A 17,123-nucleotide genomic window follows, 5' to 3' on the forward strand; every position below is an offset into this window, starting at 1 on the left:
TGTTGACCTAAAATACATGAAATTGCCCAATTCATAAAACCATTACAACTCAAAGGTTGTGGCCTAAAAAGCAATTTCAGGCTTTCCCAGTATGAAAGGCGGTTTTCTCAAATAATTTAGTTCACCTGTATTGAACCACACTAACATTGCAGATTACAACATTTTTGGAATGTATTAAGCCAAGGATGTAATAGAAAAATCTAATACAGGTCACCTTACAATTCTGTCTTAAAAGCAGTGTTAACTAATTTCCCAAGGGTTCCAACACACATATATGCATGCTTAAAAGACTATAATAAATGCAAAGGTAAAGTTGATATTTATGCACTGTAAAGTCAACAAAAGTACTTAAAAGTTTTGTTTAAAAAAGAGCACATTTAACACACAAATCTCCCCCTAGAAAAGTGTAGTGTACTCAACACATTACTCATTCAAATTACTTCTCATTACAACAAAAAGTTTTTACAACAAAAAGTTTTCCAGTTGTCTACAGAATCATCTCTAACCTCATTTCAGCTTCTGGCTAGGCAAACTGGAAGAAATTACTGTATTAAGCAGTGTGTGCTTACTACATTACTACATTATACATTACATTATACATACTGCAATAATAATTCATAATTGTTTCTGTTGCCTCAAAAAACAGTATTGTAAACCACTAGGACAATAACTTCCTATTTACAGAAGTACTAGAAGATTCCTCAGGTTCTTTTCTTAATCATGAAGAGCTTCCTGTCTCCCCAGTACCAAACAAAATACAACTTTAGCAGGACTGACTGACTTCTGAAGCATGAATTTCCAGAACTTAAGTGCAAACGTGCAACCTTGAAAGGGTAGGAGAGGAAGGCACCTAATCAAAATGTTTGTTACTTCCACAAGATGGATGTTCTAGCTGCTTTTCTGCATTACAGCAGAATGATCTATCCCAATTAATCTTTAAAATTGCAAGTTCTAATCTAAATCTACATAGATTTAAAATAAACCACTATGAACTGTAATGTTTGAACTTCTCATTGCTTTTTAGAAAGAAAATGTGTAATATTTTATTCAAAGTAACACCTGAGCTTCTGCCAAAAGCTTCTTTACATGCCCATGAGAACAAATTAAATTATTCTAAAAGAATTTTGATGTAGTACAAAACAATTTCACTGTTTAAAAAACAATGGTTTAACTTCATTTCAAGCAAAAGGAGAACTGCAAGCACATATAATGTAATCTAATTTCCATAAAAAGCAAACTACATCATGTAACAGTTACATAAATGTTCCTCTTGTTACAAGCCTGAAGCAAAAGGAATCATCACTGCTTCTGATTTCACTTAAATCAGAAATGCTTCCATTAAAATTATTGAAATAAAATGCTTATTATGGTTATAACATTTTTACTTCTTCACAAACTCTTATACACTCATTGCTTTGTTTTCTGTGAGAATTACTTGGGGCATTATAATGACAATTTATAGGTAGTTGCAAGTTTCTCTTCTTAAGTTAGACCAGAAGAAGACTCCATAAATCTTTTGTCCTACAAACAGGGAAGTACAGCTGTCTTTCAGAAGTTTCCTTCCTAACTCCAGTTTTATTGGTAGCAGAAAAATCAGTCAAAAACACCCCTAAACTCTGCTGTCCAGAAGTGAAGTTAGCAATGATGGTAGCACGGGTGATATGTAGAATAGAAAAAAGAGCATTTCTTAATATCTATTCCAAACAACAACTGTTGAAAAAGACCACACAAGCTTTCTGATACATAAATGTGAAAGCCAATAATCTATGTATTTTCTTACCAGCTCTTTCAGATTTTTCTTTCTGTTCTTTTAATTCCTCGCCTTTTGTAGTTATTTGTTTGATTCGAGCACGCAGTTGGGCTACCTCCTCCTCCTTCATTTCCAATGTTTCATGCATTTGTCGCTTTGTCTCCGCAATTACCATGCCCTATGGAAAAGGTTCTTGTGATAAAAGGCTAGCAAATAAATAAGACATATACCTGAAACAATTTCAAACCAGGGCACAATCCTTGTCAGGAATAAACTGTAGTCTGCTACTAGAAGATCAGAGATCATGGGATTTTTCTATGTCAGAAAACAGAAAATGCTAACAAAAAGAAGATAAGAATAGGGATTATTTTTAAGAGTATCCAGAATTTATCTAGTGGTGAAAAGAACTCCAGCAACCATGGACCATCCAAAAACTTCCTCCTTCTACTACAGACACTCTCCTTTGAAACGTATTCTGTAAACAAACCCAAACTAAAAGCATTGTAGAGCGTGTACTTCTCCTTTGAGAATACGCCATACAATGTTAGTCATGTCGCTTATGACACCACCACAAGTTACTCCAGGTACCAAGACCGTGATTAAAAAAACTTTTAAGGAGCTAAAAACTGAGAAACTCTTCATTTTCTATCGAAAGTACAGTTACTTCACTGGTTATTTTTAAATTAATTTAAATGTATCTCATCTTCATTTGTGTTTGGAGCTTTTTTGTTCGTTTTAGAGTTGGCATCAAGTAGTGTATTCAATATATCTGCTTCATCCTAAATAATATCATGTTGCAGTATTAAGTATAGCCTAACAGACTTACACTTTATGGTATATATACAATTAAATTCTCAAGCAGCTTAAATTATTTGTTTATTGAAACATAGACCAAACCATCAGACCACTAAAACCAGCTTCTAATACCAAGAAGACAGATATTTTGTGTTTTAAACAATCTTCCTCAAAACCTACAGCTTCGTTTACTGTAGGAACCCAGAGTGCTGAGAATATTTCTCTGCCTGTTTTTTAGGGGTTTTTACCCCCCTGAACAACACTGTTTTAGCTTCAAACCTTGGGAAAAATTACCTACAGTCAGACAACAACTAGAAAATACAGTGGTGTGAATTAGGTGATAGACTACTATGTAAGATTGTCACAGGGTGAAAATTTTAGAGGTTTTAGGCTTCTCTTTGTAGTAAACAGATAAGAGTAAAAAATATCAAAATGGAGGATTGTTGTTGTTCTCTAAACCTTCTTCTCCTCCTTCTACTACTCCATATTCTGCAGTAAAAGTGGTTTGGAATGATTGGATAGAAAATTCTGCAGTTCCTAGTCCTGTTACTGAATAATTGGTAAGAAAGTGAAAATAATGTACGTTTTTAGTAACTATTGGTTAAAATATCTTTAAAAGGCTGTGCAAATCTTGGTAATTAGTCTCACTCCTACTTTTCCTCCTTCTATGCTGTACCTGGGTCACACTAGTGGCTCTGTTCCTCTGATAAGACTTAATAAACAACTATCTGGAAGCATTGAAACTAAAGAAAAAGTCTCCGTTTATCTTTGAAACTCCTTGCAAGGACTTTCAGCAAATTCTCTCCCATCAGGAGAGACTTGATTTATGGCACGGTAAAGTGTCAGTTTACCTTGTCTTGTTCTAGCTGTTCAATCAAATTCTTTGCATCACGTAGCTGCGTAATCAGTTTAGTCTTCTCAGCCATGTGAAGGTCCTAAAAAAAGATCCCAACCACAAGTTGGTTGACAAACAGCTTAGCTTTGGCTCTTACCCTGTACTATGCCTTGGAGGAAGAACACAGAACACAATCCAGGGAAACTGAAGTGGGCAGTTTTAAATTATTTTTGTATCTCCCAGAGGTAGGCTGCCTTATGGCTTCTGTAGCAATTCAGAGATCTGAAGGCTTTGTTAGACCCTCCACACATGAAGGTCTGAGTTGCTAAAGTAAAACAAGAAATCTGTCTAAGATTTCTGCTCTGTTACGTGCATCTTGGCTTACAAGAGGATCTCAGCAATGCAACACAAATGATTGTTACTAGCCTTGTTCTAGAAAATGTCCTTAAAGTACTCAAGTCTTTCAGAGCTTTTCCAAACCAGGCTAAGTGCTCAGAGATGAAGACAGAGATGGGAATCTGATCTCTGTAACTAAAGTTAAGTATAGCTATACTTAGCACATTTTCAGGTTTCATTACTATTAGCCACCTTACTTATGCTCCACACTCAGCATTAATGGCCTTAAAAGGAAAATTGAGCAAAGTATTAATTTACTAGCTTTGGGATTGCACTTGTGTTCACCATATAGTGATCTCCACTGCTCTGCCTTTCTTTTTTTTCTGTTAATTTATATAATTAATGCCTCGTTCCCTGTGTCTTAAAGTTTTAGCTCTGCTCCACTTTTCTCACTTTACCTTCTGTCTTCTGTGCTAAGACCGTCTTTTTCTCATCCCAATTTCCCACAACTACTTATTTCTGATACCATTCTGATGGTTATTTGTACAGTAAGGTTTCATACGCTACTTCACCACTCTAGAATAATTGCTCAGTGTATTAATTCCAGGTGGGTTTTGCACCTTTATCTCCAAAAGAGTACAGGGACAGTTTGTTTAATGGTCTGCCCTATTAATAAACTTTGGAAATACTGGAGTTCTTACCATATTTTCACAGTTACCCATAAAGCTAAGAGCATTTTCCATACCTTCATTTTCTCCAGTTCTTGAAGCCTCTCTTCTAACTGTTCTTGAAGTGCCTCTTTCTCATTGGTTAATTGGGCACAGCGCTCCTTATGTGACTGAATAGTCTCCTTACAACTTTGTATCAAGTTCTCTTGGCGCTTCACCCTCTGATTAAGAGTTTCCAGTGTTTTAACAGAATCTTCGTTACCCTCTATAAGACAACATACCAATATTATCATATGCACACCATTTCCAAAATGCAGATCGACATTCATCAGTCATAATGCAGTGGACTCATAGGTCTCTAAAGAAAGTGTGAAGTCTGCAAAACCTCCTAGTACCTACAGTAAGTGCCAGACACACGCTACACATACACAGAATAGTAAACATAGTCTTTCACACCAAATTAGCTTACAAAACCCCAGTTACTTTATCAGCTTCAAAACCAAGCTATTAATCAACAAGGTTTTTTATGTAATTAAAAAGTTGTCATGATTTTTATAAACCTGCCTGCTGCTACTAACAGAATATGCACAAGTAGGAAAAAATGTGAAGCAAAGCAAATCACACCTCTCAAGTGCCACACACACAGATTATTGTTTTCCCAAGGCTGGGTATGACATTAGTTCTAAAATATCCAGGCTGGCAATACTGCATTCAGTAGGATAAAGGTTATACTTAGCATCTTTCTGAGTTGTACTCATAGAATCATAGAATGGTTTGGGCTGGAAGGGACCTTAAAGATCATCTAGTTCCAACCTCTGCCATAGGCCAGGACACCTCACACTAGAACAAGTTGCTCACAGCTCCATCCAGCCTGGCCTTTAACGTTTCCAGGGATGGGGGAGCCACAACTTCTCTGGGCAACCTGTTTCAGTGCCTCACCACCCTCACAGTAAAGACTTTTTTCTAATGTCTATAATTTAAACATACTCCCTTTCAGTTTGAATCACTCTGTATAACTAGCACATTTGGTAGTATTTTACTGTGTGCTTCTGCTCTGATGCCCTGAAGGCTGCAACAGTATTTGGCATTGTACTGGATTTGCATGGCCAAGCTTCAGTAGTGGGAGGGGAGCAGCAGGGGTGGCTTCTGCAAGGAGCTGCCAGCAGCTTTCTTCGTGTCCTGAAGAGCCAACCCCGGGCAAAACTCCAAAGACGTATGTGCCACTGGTCAGGGCTGGGCCAATTAGAAATGGGGGTAATGCTTCTGTGGTAACAAATTTAAGAAGAAAGAAAAACACGTTATTGCACAGCTATAATTGTGGCCAAAAAAGAGCAGAGTAAGAATATGTGAGGGGAACAACTCTGCAGACATGAAGGTCTGTGGCAAAGGAGTGGAGGGAGGTGCTCCAGGCACCAGAGCTGAGATTACCCTGCCGTCTGTGGTGCAGATCATGGTGAAGCAGCTGTGCCCCTGCAGTTCATGGAGGACCAAGGGGATGCAGAGATCCACCCACAGTTCGTGGAGGAGCCCATGCCAGAGCAGGTGGATGCCTGAGAGGAGAATATGACCCTGTGGGAGGCCCGTGGAGAGAGGAGCCCACCCTGGAGCAGCCTGTCTTCAAAGGACTGCACCCCATGGAAGAGTGATGCATGCTGCAGCAGTTGGGGGAGGACTGTTGCCTGTGGGATGGGCTCACACGGCAGAGTTGCTGCTTGTGAGATGGACTCACACAGGAGAAGTTCATGGAGAAGTGTCTCCTGCGGGAGGGACCCCATGGTGGAGCAGCGGAACTACTCCCTGTGTAGCAGGAGAAACCACGGGTGATGAACTGACCATAACCCTCATTCCCTGTCTCCCTGCCCCACTGGGGAAGGACGTAGAGCTAGGAAGCAGAGAGAGGTGCCGCAAAGGTGTTGTTTTATTTTACTTCTCATTATCCTGCTCTGATGTTATTAGTAATAAATTCACTTCATGTCTCTAATTCGAGCCTGTTTTGGCCCTGACAGTATTCAGTGAGTGATCTCTCCCAGGCCTTATCTCAACTCATCAATTTAAATTCTTGAAATTTTCTCTCCTCTGTCCAGCTGTGGAGGAGAGTGAGAGAGCTGCTTTGGTAGATGCCTGGCACACTATAGTCCAGAAGCACACTCATACACAGAAAACATCTTGAAACACGATTTTTCATTATTGACTAAGCAATACAAAAATCATGGCACTAGATAACAACATCTCTCACCTAACACTTCATATCATCCCTACACACAAAAACCATAGCAGATGCTGAACAAGTATGACTTCAAGATGCATGTTTGCCTCTGTCTTAACCCTACCTTTTATGAAGGGTACCAATGAACGACACTTTTATTATATATCAACATTATAACATCCCTTTCTCAGTAATCAAATATACACAGCACTGAGAATCCCATTAATTTAAACAACCTCCTGATGTGAGGAACAGTTAGGTTATTCAACAGCAGGAATATCAAAATTGATCTTTGCTTTTACTTTTTTTCTGATAAAACAAGAGAAAAAAACCCCAAGCTCACAAACAAAAGACTGAGACTGGCAACTAATCTGCTCTCTAAACTCCAGGGATAGGTCCTCACTTATGGGCGACAGAATCCCTTAATTGTATTAAATGGAGATAGTAAGAACACCTACCAACAAAACAACAATTTCAATGTTATTATCAATATTGACAAAGGAAAGACATACCAGATCTGAATTCTTATGAAAATCTAGTTTCTTAAAAGGGTTATCCTGTCCTCTAGCTGCCACATTGTTTCCAAAACAATCTTCTTCTAGATAATATATCCTTACTATGACATGGTCAGCCCTAAATATTGTTACTCCATCATAAATAACAGCTGGTTTACTCCCCAAAATGTAAAGTCTTTTGAAAAAGCCACAATACCTACCATTGCTTCCTGGTTCCACAATATTTTCTGCACTGACTTCTTTTGTTAGACTTCGAACTTGTGGTTCTGATTGGACATTTTGATCAGGCAATTCAGTGCCTATCTGACCATTCTGTAATCTCTGTTTCAGCAACGACACCTAAACAAAATGTACTTTTTCTTAAAAAAATCAAAGGATTCTAAGCAGATAATTTTTTAATCTTCAAAACAAGAAAGAGTTAAATTAATTTTGATATTAGTAAGTAGAAAAAGAAAAAATCTGTCTGAAATTTTTTACTATTTCTTAAAAGTCAGAATTACACTTCCAATTAACAAAAATAGAATGACTATGGGTAGAGAAACGAAGAACAATTAAGCAAAACACATTAATTTTACAAAAGCAATTTTAGGTCAGACATCTAATGTTGATGTCTTCATAACAAAAACATCACAAAGGTATTTAAGTGCAAATCAGTCAATCACAGTTAACATGATTGAGATGTTTACAAAGGTATCCTCTACCACAAAGACACATTTAATTTCTAGACAATCCTAAATTCACAAGAAGCTTTACGACTTCAGAGCAATTATAATAAAACATGGATATACATTATAGGAAATATATAGCAAAAGAGAAAAAGTAAGAAGAGCAGTTTTAAACAACATCTGCTGGGTAAATTATCTTACCTGAGTTTGCAGTACACTAATAAGTTGATCCTTTTCTTCTAAGGAAGCATCAAATTCCTCTTGGAGATGTTTCTTAGCTTGTTGATCCATCTGGAGCTCCTGATAATACAAACACACCTCAAATGAATACTGAAATGTGAACTCAAAAGACTTATCAAAGTATTATGAAACAATATCTAAAATATCTCTTTCATAGCTGTAGATATTGCCTAAACGCATTAGTAGGATCTACACAGTCTTATATTTCCTGAAGGACGTTTCTTCTAGTTACTTCCTATACTTTTAAAGTTTAAACATTTAAATTTCTTTAAATAATTATAATTCAAATAGAAAATAAATGTACTTAAATTAATTCACATCTGTTTATTGAGAGAACCAGAACCACACACATATCACACATGCACTGCAAATATTTTCAAAAACTTTTTAATCTTTTTTATTTATATTTTTATTTCATTCATATAATCTTCCCAATGTTTTACCCTAGGGAGAGAATGTTTCCATGACTGTTACTCCGCAACAATCCCTTGTATAAAAGCAATCACCACCCACAAACATGGCAAAGACAGAGGATGATAGATAGAGAACAAAAGGATGAAAAAGCAAATGAGACAAAACAGAGCACTGGATGCTTCCTGTGCTGCTCTCCTTCAACTCTAAATCTTGATTTAATGCTCTCTCGCTGTCTATCCCTTACCTCCAACAGTGAATGACCTGCCACAGACGAGGCTGATACCAGCTTTGAACACCACAGCTGTATGAGCTGAGCCTGTCCAGTCATGCACAGACAGGACATTGAGGGAAAGCATCACTGCAAAAACCATTCCTTTCTTTCCAGCTATACCACTTCTTAACACTGCATTGCCTCATGTTCTCAGCAATTACTGATCACACTTCTGCTTTGCGCTTCTGAGCTTCAGAAGCAATTCCTTCCAAACAAAGCAAAGCAGGTCAGTGTGAGAACAAGTGTCAAATAGATTTATTGAAACCAACACAGAAATGGTCCTCTTTGGATCTCAAAGTCCCTTCTGATCATTTTCTGAGAAAGAGAACACTGAAGACTGCTTGAAGACTGGTTTTGAGGAATTACTCCAAATAGGAAAAAACCAAGTAAGCAAAACCACATTGTTTTCTAGGGACTATATCACGCTGTCAATTTAGCCTCAAAGGAAGATTAGTTTACTCTTACGTGGCCCTCTTTGAAGAAACCTGCCTGATTCAACATATTTATGGGGAAAATGGACTGTACGATGAAGAAAAGGATTTTTAAAATTAATTTTTGATAACAAATTACTACATCAATGAATGAACTACCTTGGACCATTTTAGCTTCCACAATGGAAACTTACCATTTTATTTGTAATTTTTCCTTCATTACCTGTTTTACCTTATGCTGCAACACCTGGGCTTCCAAAGGACCAGAAAAACACTTTTTGAAGTGTATCAATTAATGAAAAAGAATTTCAGTGTTAGATTTGAAGGAATCTTTAAACCTACAAGATTGGTAAGAACGAAATTAAATTTTACACGAAATTTATATATACAAATGTATATAAATAAATCAGGAATATATGTATAACTTATCTACATATATGAACCACAAAGACTACGACAGAAGTGAAAAATAAAATGCACATGTCCAACCCTTTGTCATATGCCAAAGATTTAACTCTGTTCCACATATGCCTTCCTGACTTTAATGAGTAGCAATAAACTGGAAAACTAATCCTACAGGAGCATGCAGATATGGACCTAACACAGAATGAGCTTTTTCATTTGACATTGTAGTGACCTGGAAAAGACATAACATTGGCAAGCCACTTCTGACAGTAACGCTGTGGTTTTTTCCCTCCTATGCACTGACAGTTTAGCTTAGGACATGGTGACAGCCCAGGCACAGGCTACAGAACGGATGAGCACGGTATGACCAGCACTGACCCACTGTTCTCAGCTGCTGGGGCAGAAGCAGCACAGATGTGAACCAAAATGCTAACCCAGTCACACACACAATTCACAGCCTGCTTACCTGAATTACTCCCTGGATTGCTGAAGAGTACCCAGCGATTTGCCAGTGAACTCCTTTGAAATGACTGCCTTCCTGACTAGTCACAGGGATAGCTCCTTGTGGGTGAACTTGAGCCTTGAGTACACATATGGCCAGATGCTCACAGTCACCATCCCTCATTATGAAGGGGACAGGTCCTGGTCCCTGTCTGTGGGCAAAACACCCAACTGCCTGGAGTGAGTCTGCCTTCAGTAAAAAAAACCTCATGGTGGGACCTCACCACGGCCTAATGGCTCCTGCAACCTCCATGCCAATGCTGCTGCTCGACACGGCACACACCAGAAGCAGGTATGCAGTCATAGACAAAGCCTGTGACTTTGGGCTGAATGGTACCCAGCTCTCCAGCAAGGTAAGAGCACACACAGAGAACGTTGCATGCCCATCTCCAAACCTGGTGCTGCACTGGTTCCTGAGGCAATAAAATGGTTTCAGCTTCACACTGTGCTTCACCAGGGTTTGACAATATGGCTTTTTTGAACTTGCCTTTTTAATCTGTTCTGCCTGATCATATATACATGTTTTTTAAGTCCAATGTGTTTATTATCAATACCAAATACACTAGAACTTCTTCTTTTAATTTCACTATAACCTAAGGAGGCAAGTCATAACACAACCTAACTGATTTTACGATTGAAACCAAACTATACCAAAATCCATAAAACAATGTAAGTATTACAACTGAGATAAAGATGAATATTTTTTAATAGTCATTGAAATCTTTACAAAAATGTGTCTATCACTTGTGTTTGCCTGAATTACTATTTGTCAGTAATGAAAGAGCAACAAATTGCAGAAGGACATCTATGGCTGGGCCCAACAATACTGCAAGAACCACACACACGTCTGCCTATTTCACAATGAACAAGAGAAGTAGTTCAGTTGGTGATGCACTGCTCTGTCTTAAGAGTATAGCAATAAGCCGCTGAATGGGAAACAAGCCAGAGGAGTAACCCCATATAAACAAAACAAAAAAAAGCAGTAAAATACCCTGCTCTGTAATAGAAAATATTTCGTGAACAAAAAGTCAAAAGCTAGGCAGAAAAAGATCCTATGTAGCTGTGATATAAAGTAAACATGCAATCAATAAAGGAAATTACCTCTCTCAGTTCTCCAATTCTGCGAAGTGCTTTATCCTGACTTTGACTCAGTATGCTCTTAAGAAAAAACGAAGAATAAAGATCAGGTATGTTACATGTAATTTTAAAATGGAAAATAAATTTGAAGAATTAACAGATGTAATGATTTGTTTCTCTTTTGTATTGTCATAAACTGCCAACTGTGGCTTGGCAATCTATCAATCTATCCCCTGAAGTCAGCTGATGCAAAAAAAAAAAGGCTGGAGTACAATACTTCACAGTTATTTTGACAAAATAATTTTAGCTTAGCTTCCTTAGAAATCCCACCTAAGAAACCATCTTCTGTTACACACACACAATGCACTGAAAATTAAATCTGTATTGGCACTACACATTTTAAGATTCAAAAAAGCATCCAGGTACGAGAGAATGAAAAGTAATGTTTACCTGCAGCTTCTTCTTTTCCCGCTGGATAACTTGATAGGCAGACACTAGCTAAAATACACAAATTGGATATAAAGATGACAATGCATCTGCATATAGCCATCAAACCTCCTTAGTTGTATCACTACCTGTATTTTCAAACTCTTTACTCCACTTGAGAATGCTCTTTTCATAGAAACATACTTAAATTTTCTTAATATTTCCATTTTCTAACTATAAAATATCTCTAATGTGTTAAAAAAATAAAAGCCTACATGACGAAACAGTGATGTTACTCAGCACTCATACAGAGTTTTCCCTTCCCTGAGAAGACAGACCACACACCATCCTTCAACACAAGGGATCAAAACCAAACAGTATCAGAAAGTTACATCCCAGACAACTACCCCACAGAGATGACCACTTGTAAAAGTACATATCCCAGAGAGATTAAGTAAAAGTAATTTTACAAAGAGGATGCATTAAAAAATACACTTCTAAATAACAAAAAAAGGTCTGTGTAATGTTCTCATCCCATGTGCTTTGCATATATCCAGCAAAGACAGATTGAAAATGGACAGTATTTCATTTCTCACTGTAAGCTGACAAAAGGACTTAACAAGTAACTGCACAACTTTGTTTACTTAAATATTTGAATACAACTGCCAAAGCTGAAGTAGCATAATGGCACTTGGAATTAGAACATTCTGTTTTCAAACTGATGAAAAATTTAAGAAAAACAAATCTCAACACCCAAAACAGAAATCAGCATGTCAAAATATATCTTCAAATTCTTATTTAAAACAAATTAAAACAGTTTCAAAATTCAAAATTACTTTTAATTTCAAAGTCATATTTATTTTGCCCTTAAAAGAAAACCGAAACTGCTATGGATGGCTTCCTTTACCATATTTTTGAGATGCTAACTTTGCATCCTACTTTAGGAGGGGAAAAAATATTTCTGCCTTAATTACTCATTATGTATTGAAACAAGTTTCTTCCAAGTTCCAGCAAAACAATTCTTTCAAATTGAACTGAAGAAACTCACAAAACCAGGGAAAAAAACCAAGCCTTTTTGACAGAGAAAGTTAGGAACTGCTGGACAGATTACACTAATTAAAAAACTCCAAACAACCAAGAAGGCACTAAAACAAACCCACAAACTGAAGAATTTTCATTTTAGCAACTACTATTTACATAAACTTTCAAAAAATACTTATTACATTAGCTGGAAGTGAAGGAAAAATCACTGTGAAACAACTGCTGTTTCAGCCGTATTCTGAATACTGCAGTCACTGTAGCATATTTTAGATTCCAGGGATTTCGACACTAGTAGACAAAAGTCTGCACAGGAATTTTTGTATTTGAGGGCAGCAAACATTAAAAGAACTGTAAAAAACAGTGCAAACATCCAGTTTTAAATACAACACCCTCACACTTCAAAAAACAATTAAAAAATCAAACAAAACCTCCAAACTAGTTGAAAAACCCAATACCAACACACCACCATCAGTTAGACAGCTTTACTTCCCCCCGTAATTTGAAAAATGAGTAGTGAAACTACTTACATAATTTGTTTTCACTAAAATACCAAAAAAAAAAAAAAAAAAAGGTGTTTGAATTGATTCCTCCCAGGGAATATCTGGAAATTATGAAGAATATAACTTATTTCTTGAAAACAAAATGCTTGCCTATTGCACATGGATAGAATATACACTGTGCATTTCAAGAACAAGTTTCAGAAAAAAAGTAAACTTGCTGTCATGGGAGTACAAGTCATGCTCACCTCTGTAGCAAACTCCACCCCCCGCTAGATGCTTTCAGTTGAAATCTTAATAGTCCTGCTCTGTGTGAGTAACCATTAATTACCTCTATTGCTGACATCAGAAAATTATTTACAAACAAGAGAAGGATTTACATGTTTTATTACCAGAAAAACATTTGACTTATCTAGGTCAAAAATAACTAGACTTAGAACAATTTAACTTCTGTGTTAGTTGTAAGTTGAAACATTTGCTCCAAATAGGAAAACAAAAGATTGTCCACTGCTGCAGTATCTATTAGCCTAATCTCTTTCCCCTTTCTGCCAAGCTAAACCAGTCACATTGCCTACCTCTGAGTATTTTCCCCTATAGTTGCCCAAACTGCGCTCCATTCTACGCAGACGCTGCAGCAACTGCTCTTTGCTGAAGCTGTCCATATTTCCCAGAGGCTCTTCTGTTTCACTTTCAATGTCAGAAGGTGAATCAAAGGTGGGACTGATGGCTTCCAAGTCTAGTCGATTCAGTGAGTCTCTTGAAGAACTTCGTACTAGGGACTCCTTAGAAGAAGAGCGAAATAGGGTCTCTTTTACTGGGCTTCGAAACAAAGACTCCATGGAGGGTACTCGAAGCTGAAGCTTCTGGGCAAAAGACTGACTGTCACTTTGCTGCAAAAATTCAAAGCAAGTAATTATTTCTGCACTGCTTTTAGGCAGACAGACACACTAAAGTCCAGAAAAGAGACCTGACCTGTGCAAATAAATTACTGTTGCCTAACATACACATGACAGCAAGCAGCTGCCATTTCCTTAAAAGATCATGTCCTTGTGCAGAAAAATCATGCATGCAACCACCAGATGTGCACAATTTCAGATAGCAACTAAATCTAATAAACTACAGCTCTGATTTAAACTTTTAGAAAAATGCATTTCTGTGTAATCCCCCTAAAAAGTGAAGAATGTGTAACTAATATAAATGGTTATTTACTTTTGTCTCAAACTTGAAAAAGATAACTGACTCACTTCTTGATGTATTAAAGAGAAGACTACATTTATCTTAAAGACACAGATACTTTCCTACGCTGAAGAAAAGAAATTGATTGTAGAAGTTATTATTGTATGATCGTTAGTTCTAGCAAGCCATCTTGAACGGTCCTTTTCTTATTTTTATTTTAAATGGCTTATGATTTTTACATAAAACAAAATTATTGATTTATGCAGCTACAGTACTGACTTCATTCTATACCAAAAGATTCTGCACTGTGGTAACCTATACAGCTGGTGCTACAAAAGTGATGTAAAAGCATTACTACACAATGTTGCCCCTACAATCAAATATTGGGAGGCATGTGCCAGGAGCCATTGCTAATCCCATTTCAGCAAGCTAAATGTTTCCCTGACAAATATTAAAAAATGACCTACATCTTTGTCACTAGTGACACTATTTTTAGCCTATCAGTTCTTTTCCTTCAGCTAGAAGGTAGCTTTCCAGACATGCAATAGGCCCTCTACTTTTGAAAGTGAGTTTAATGCTCTGTATCCCGTGACGGGTGTGCAACAAGATGCATCTCAATGCTGGCACTCTGCTAACCTGCCCTTACCAAAAAAAAAAAAACCTCCACACGTCAGTGACAATACTTAATAGCAGCTGATGGCATTACACACAAAGAAAATATCCGAGCATCCTGACAGGCAAGTACTTATCATCCCTACTTCAGCATGAAGATATATACTGGGCACTCAAGCCAATGTAACACAAAGACAGCACAGTAGGGAAGGAGGAAACAAACTCCCCATGCCCTCCACATACCTGTGGAGAGACAGGTTCACTTCCATTGTTTTCTGTGGCTCCAGGAAGTGGTTGTTTAGTTAAGTTCTGTAGGAGGTAAAAACAACCGTTAGAAGAAACAGACTACAAGGACTGTAATTCACTGATTCCTAGAAACAGCATCCATGCTTTTTTCTTTGCCTGTGTTTTTAGTACTTTCTTTAGAAAGCTTATTAAGATATCTTCATGCAAACAAGCTAGTTTGTTAAATTCAGAACAGACTGCTGCAATATGCAGAACTACAAAGCAGCTATGTGTGCATGGATTAGTACGAGACATCTGCAAATACTGACATCTCCAATTAAGTAATTCACAATAATTATTTATATAACATTTACAGACAAATCAAAGAAACAACAAAAAGACAAAATTTTAGCAGGAAAAATCTAATTGATGACTGGTATTTACAGCCAGTATCAGTAAGAGTTGGCTGTAATACCATCTTTCTGTTTCAGTGTACTGGGGGGGCAGAAACTAACTGGAAAAGAAGTGCTTCTAACAAACTGTTTAAAACTCCAAACAAGCATGGGAAGAAAATCAGACTTTCAGAAAATACATCCTACACAAAACTTCTGCATTCCCAAAGGAAAACAAAACACACATACATTTTTAAAACTCGCACCCAAAACAACAAAACCAACACAACAAAAAACAATAGTCTTGAGTCGGTTGGTTTGTTTGTTTTGGGGTTTTTTTTTTATTGGTTTGGGGTTCTTTTTACAGAGTTTGGACATTTCTGCTCCTAGCCGGTCTATCCTCCTTTTTCTTTGTTCTGTGTTCAGGTGTTTGCTAACCCAGTCCTAATTTTCAAGAAAGATGACCCTGGAAACTACAGGTCTCTTAGTCTAATTTCATTGACTGGTAAAATTATGGAGAAGATTTTTCTGGGAGTTATCGAAAAACAACTGCAAAACAATGCAATCACTGGTCACAGCCAGTATGGGCTCATGAGGGGATGCTCCTGCTTGCCAAATCTGATTTCCTTTTATGACAAGGTTACCCACAGAGCTGACCAAGGGAAGCCACTTGTAACCTTTTAGGATCTCAGTAAAGCTTTTGATACTGTTTCTCACAGGATCCTTCTGGACGAAATGTCCAGCATACAGCTGGATAAATACAGCATGCAGTGCATGAGCAGCTGGCTCATGGGTCGGGCTTAAAGGGTTACAGTGAATGGAATGGCATGAGACTGGAGACCTGTCACTAGTGGGGTTCCACAGGCTGAGTTCCATCCTCACCTCTGTGCTCTTCAACATCTTCATAAATGACTTGAATGCAGGACTTGAAGGTACACTAAGTTTGACAATGATACTAAATTGAGAGGAGGTGTTTACTCCCTTGAAGGCAGAGAGGCCCTGGAAGAGGGGCCTCAGCAAATTAAAGAGCTGAGTAATCAGCAACCACATGAAGTTTAACAAAGACAAGTGCCGGATTCTGCACTTGGGATGGGACAACCCTGGATGTACAGACAGACAGACTGGGGAACAAGATGCTGGAGAGCAGCACCACAGAAAGGCACCTGGGGGTCCTGGCTGACAAAAAGTTGAATGTGAGTCAGCAGTGCCTGCACAGCCAGGAGGGCCAACCATGTCCTGGGTGCATCAGGCACAGCATCAGCAGCCAGGCAAGGGAGGGGATTGTCCCGCTCTGCTCTGCACTGGTGCAGCCTTACCTCGAGTGCTGTGTGCAGTTTGGGTACCACAATATAAGAAAGATACAAAGCTTCAGAGAGCATCCAAAGGAGGGCTACAAAGATGATGAAGGGCCTTGAGGGGAAGCTGTACAAGGAGCAGCTGAAGTCACTTGGCTTGCTCAGCCTGGAGAAGACTGACGAGAGACCTCATAACAGTTTACAATTTCCTCATGAGGGGATATGGAGGGGTAGGAGCTGTGGTGACCAGTGCCAGGACCCAAGGGAACAGCATGAAGCTCTGTCAGGGAAGATTAAGTATCTAAGATATTAGAGTAAGGTTCTTCATCCAGAGGGTGGTTGTGCACTGG

At 38.0% G+C, this 17,123-nt stretch overlaps 1 protein-coding gene across 11 annotated transcripts in view; it reads right to left on the reverse strand.

The window, feature by feature from the left end:
- Positions 1-17,123, reverse strand: part of GOLGA4 (golgin A4) — a 75,815-nt gene that overhangs the window by 36,857 nt on the left and 21,835 nt on the right. For 8 of the 11 annotated variants that reach the window (XM_042044547.1, XM_042044545.1, XM_042044544.1 and 5 more), the window contains 9 exons: positions 15,105-15,170; positions 13,649-13,963; positions 11,560-11,607; positions 11,134-11,190; positions 7,972-8,070; positions 7,306-7,444; positions 4,462-4,649; positions 3,397-3,480; positions 1,781-1,928 (listed from right to left, as the gene is read on the reverse strand). In XM_042044547.1, the coding sequence (XP_041900481.1) occupies positions 1,781-1,928; positions 3,397-3,480; positions 4,462-4,649; positions 7,306-7,444; positions 7,972-8,070; positions 11,134-11,190; positions 11,560-11,607; positions 13,649-13,963; positions 15,105-15,170 (1,144 nt within the window). The remainder of the gene's footprint in view (positions 1-1,780; positions 1,929-3,396; positions 3,481-4,461; positions 4,650-7,305; positions 7,445-7,971; positions 8,071-11,133; positions 11,191-11,559; positions 11,608-13,648; positions 13,964-15,104; positions 15,171-17,123) is intronic. The other 3 variants (XM_042044550.1, XM_042044548.1, XM_042044546.1) reach the window with 2 other exon arrangements.

This window comes from Corvus kubaryi, unplaced genomic scaffold, assembly GCF_017639235.1.
Source record: "Corvus kubaryi isolate FWS band 111438036 unplaced genomic scaffold, C.kubaryi_AGA036_p1.0 37398, whole genome shotgun sequence".
Classification (NCBI taxonomy): domain Eukaryota; kingdom Metazoa; phylum Chordata; class Aves; order Passeriformes; family Corvidae; genus Corvus; species Corvus kubaryi.